The 2,832-nt window shown below is 43.2% G+C and overlaps 2 protein-coding genes across 2 annotated transcripts in view; both read right to left on the bottom strand.

Annotated features, from left to right (window-relative positions):
* The window catches only part of LOC105267057 (uncharacterized), an 18,160-nt gene extending 16,863 nt beyond the window's left edge, over positions 1-1,297 (bottom strand). The window contains exon 1 of the mRNA XM_011305659.1: positions 73-1,297. Coding sequence (XP_011303961.1) covers positions 73-1,230 — 1,158 coding nt within the window. The 5' untranslated portion in view covers positions 1,231-1,297. The remainder of the gene's footprint in view (positions 1-72) is intronic.
* A 556-nt stretch (positions 1,298-1,853) lies between these two features.
* The window catches only part of LOC105267164 (myrosinase 1-like), a 3,088-nt gene continuing 2,109 nt past the window's right edge, over positions 1,854-2,832 (bottom strand). Inside the window, exons 3-5 of the mRNA XM_011305821.1 lie at positions 2,627-2,798; positions 2,301-2,542; positions 1,854-2,113 (exon numbers count right to left, since the gene is read on the bottom strand). Of these exons, the coding sequence (XP_011304123.1) occupies positions 1,960-2,113; positions 2,301-2,542; positions 2,627-2,798 (568 nt within the window). The 3' untranslated portion in view covers positions 1,854-1,959. The remainder of the gene's footprint in view (positions 2,114-2,300; positions 2,543-2,626; positions 2,799-2,832) is intronic.

Here is a 2,832-nt window from a genome sequence, read left to right as displayed (position 1 = left end):
TTCGGTCCCAATTTCATCATCGATCGTGTGTAAAATATTCCCACCACCAAAGAAAATAAAAAATAATTCTACCTTGACAAAGGAGTGAAACTTGATCTTGCTGGGTGAAATTGGTGGGCTCCTGGGAGTCCTCTTGGGCACCTGCAGAAAATTCTGCACACTGACGAGATAACCCCTGGTGTACCTGCTCTTGGGGCTCTCCTGGATGCCACTTTCCTTAACTTTTCTGACGAGCCTTAGATTTTCCTTAGTGCTCTGCCTGACACAGATGTGAGTGATTCTCCTCATATTGGCGAGCACATCCTTGCCACAGATGGATCTCCATGTCCTTGACACCATGCTGACAGCACAGAGATCCTCAGCCCTGAGATATCCCAGTATCTTGGACACAATCTCCACGTGATTGCTCCTCTCCCCAAGAAGCTGAAGAATATCAACAGTTTCTCGGCCAGTTACATCAGGAATTGATCTGATTCTGTATCCCCTGTGGGTTCTCAGATTGAAATCCAGCCTCTTGGGTTTGATATCACCACCACCAAGACTGAGATTCGAGAACTCCTTTCTCTCGACACTGGCAAAACCCTCGCCAGGACTTTTACTGGTTCTCGGTGAAAAGGTGATTTCCACCGAGGGAATAGTCACCTGGGGATCATACGGCGTGCTCTGGGCGGTTTTGACTAGGTTTTGCTGTATATCCTCGTGGATGGGTTCACATGCCATAAACGAGGCAGATGGAATTGCTGGTGATGGTGGAGGCGAGAGGATGGCAATACTCGCTGGTGCAACAGCTGATGCTCTCTGGCATTTTCTCACTCTGTTTCTGTACTCTCGGAGGCCCTTTCTGAAGCTGTAACGAGACTCCAGGGCACTCTGATCCCTCACACACTCGAAACTCTCGTCCTCGGTTGTTGTACCCTCCAGGACACTGTCCAAGTGTTCAAGGTCTGAACCTTCTGCAAATTCTGCTGATGCATTTATCAGGGTATTTAGTTTTGATCTTGACCGACGCTCCTGCTGCCAACGCTCTGATCTCAACCAGTAATGTCTCTTTGTCGGAGGACGACGATTTATTGTGCTTGGAGTTCCAAAAGAGTGAGGGGTTAATGATAAATATCCCGAGTCCATGCTGTCAGAGGTGTGCAAACTCCTGGGGTGAGAGGGCATACTGTGAGGGGTATCCACGATCCTCGAGACATCCGACATCTCGATGTCCTGGATTGAGTCACTCATTTTATTATTTCCGGCTTGCCGCGATTTTTAGAAATTGTGCGAAAATTTGTTGGGAATTTTTTTCGGAATAGGACTGTGGAAAACTTGAAAAATGTGGGGAAAATGTGGGGAAAATGGGGGAGATAGGGGAGATAGGGGAAATTGGGGAAATGGGGGGCTGGCGTCTGACGCCCTCAACATGCCAAGCACCCCTGCATCCCTTTGTGTGATGACACTTTTTGTTTTTTTTTTTTTTTTTGGGTTGGAGTTTTGGGGGAACTTTGGGGAAATTTTTATGACACTTTCACGGGCTCATTACACTCGAGGTTAACACTTAATTACGCACTTGCACACGAGGATTGTTGATGACACATTACGCGGAGTTTGGCGCGAGAATGAAATGACGGACTGACACGAACGAGGGGTGAGTGGGAAATAAACGCGGAGCGCATGGCACGTCGCCGCGAATCCTAAGCTTTAGTTCCAGGAATCAGTGGGTCGGGTAGTGGGGATTTCCAGGGAATGTGCGAGGACATCTGGTGGTCGACGGCAGATTCCACAGGAGTAATCTGTTTTGTCGACGTCTTTTGGGAGCACATACACAAATTAAATATTATTTCTTTTGAATATTCATCTGTCAAACATATCTTTTAAACAAATTTAATTTAAATTGAAAAAAAATATAATATTGTTCATAGGGCAAGTGTTCTAATTCTGGGAAATTTCCACCATAATTTACTTCCTCTGTATTTAATTTTGTGATAATTGTCTGAATAATTCAGAATCTTCCAGCTTCATCAATTTTCCTCTGGTAATAATTTCCCGAAGCCATCGTGTTGATAACCTGGGGGTTCTCGTTCGATTTAAATTATTGAAATCGACCTCTATTAATCCAAAGCGCTCACTAAACAATTAACAATAAAAGAATCAATTAAAAAATATATATAATATTAAAATTATATTAATATATTAATATTAAAATTATCGAATTGATAAAAATTACGTGGAAAATAGAAAATACGAATTTCATAGGGTCTTCATACAAATTGTGGTAATCTGTTGCAAAATTCAAAATTTTCGGTGTGACCCACCTGTAGCCTCTGTCCCACTCGAAATTATCCAAGAGACTCCACACTGTATAAACTTTAACATCACACCCATCTCGGTTCCGAGCCAGGAGCATTTCCTTCATGTAACCGTACAAAAATTCTATTCTGTTATAGTCAGCAAACCCTGGATTGGACGATACCCCATTTTCAAGAATATAAACTGGGGGATTATTGTAGGCTTCCTTGATGTCCCTGAGAACTCCTCCAAGACCTTCAGGAACGACCTGAATAGAAATTTAAAAAATAGGCAATTGATAATAATAAAAGTGAGCTGATGAAAATAATTAATTGGCAATTCGAGTCATTACACTCAGCCAATCAGTGGGACATCCCGGCCAGCTGGCATTGGCGAATGACCTGACACCAGAGTCAAGGTGCCAAAGATCACCCTTCATCTTTGGAACTGGCTCCACCATCTTCGAGGTGTAATGATTTAGTCCGAAATAATCATATGATCCTCTGGAACAGAAGGTCGAGTATATCATGGGCGAAGTGAAGTATTTTATGAGTTCAT

The sequence above is a fragment of the Fopius arisanus genome, unplaced genomic scaffold (genome assembly GCF_000806365.1).
Source record: "Fopius arisanus strain USDA-PBARC FA_bdor unplaced genomic scaffold, ASM80636v1 scaffold00044, whole genome shotgun sequence".
In the NCBI taxonomy this organism is placed as follows: domain Eukaryota; kingdom Metazoa; phylum Arthropoda; class Insecta; order Hymenoptera; family Braconidae; genus Fopius; species Fopius arisanus.
Note: the sequence above shows the minus strand (reverse complement) of the source record. Positions and strands in the feature narration are given on the sequence as shown.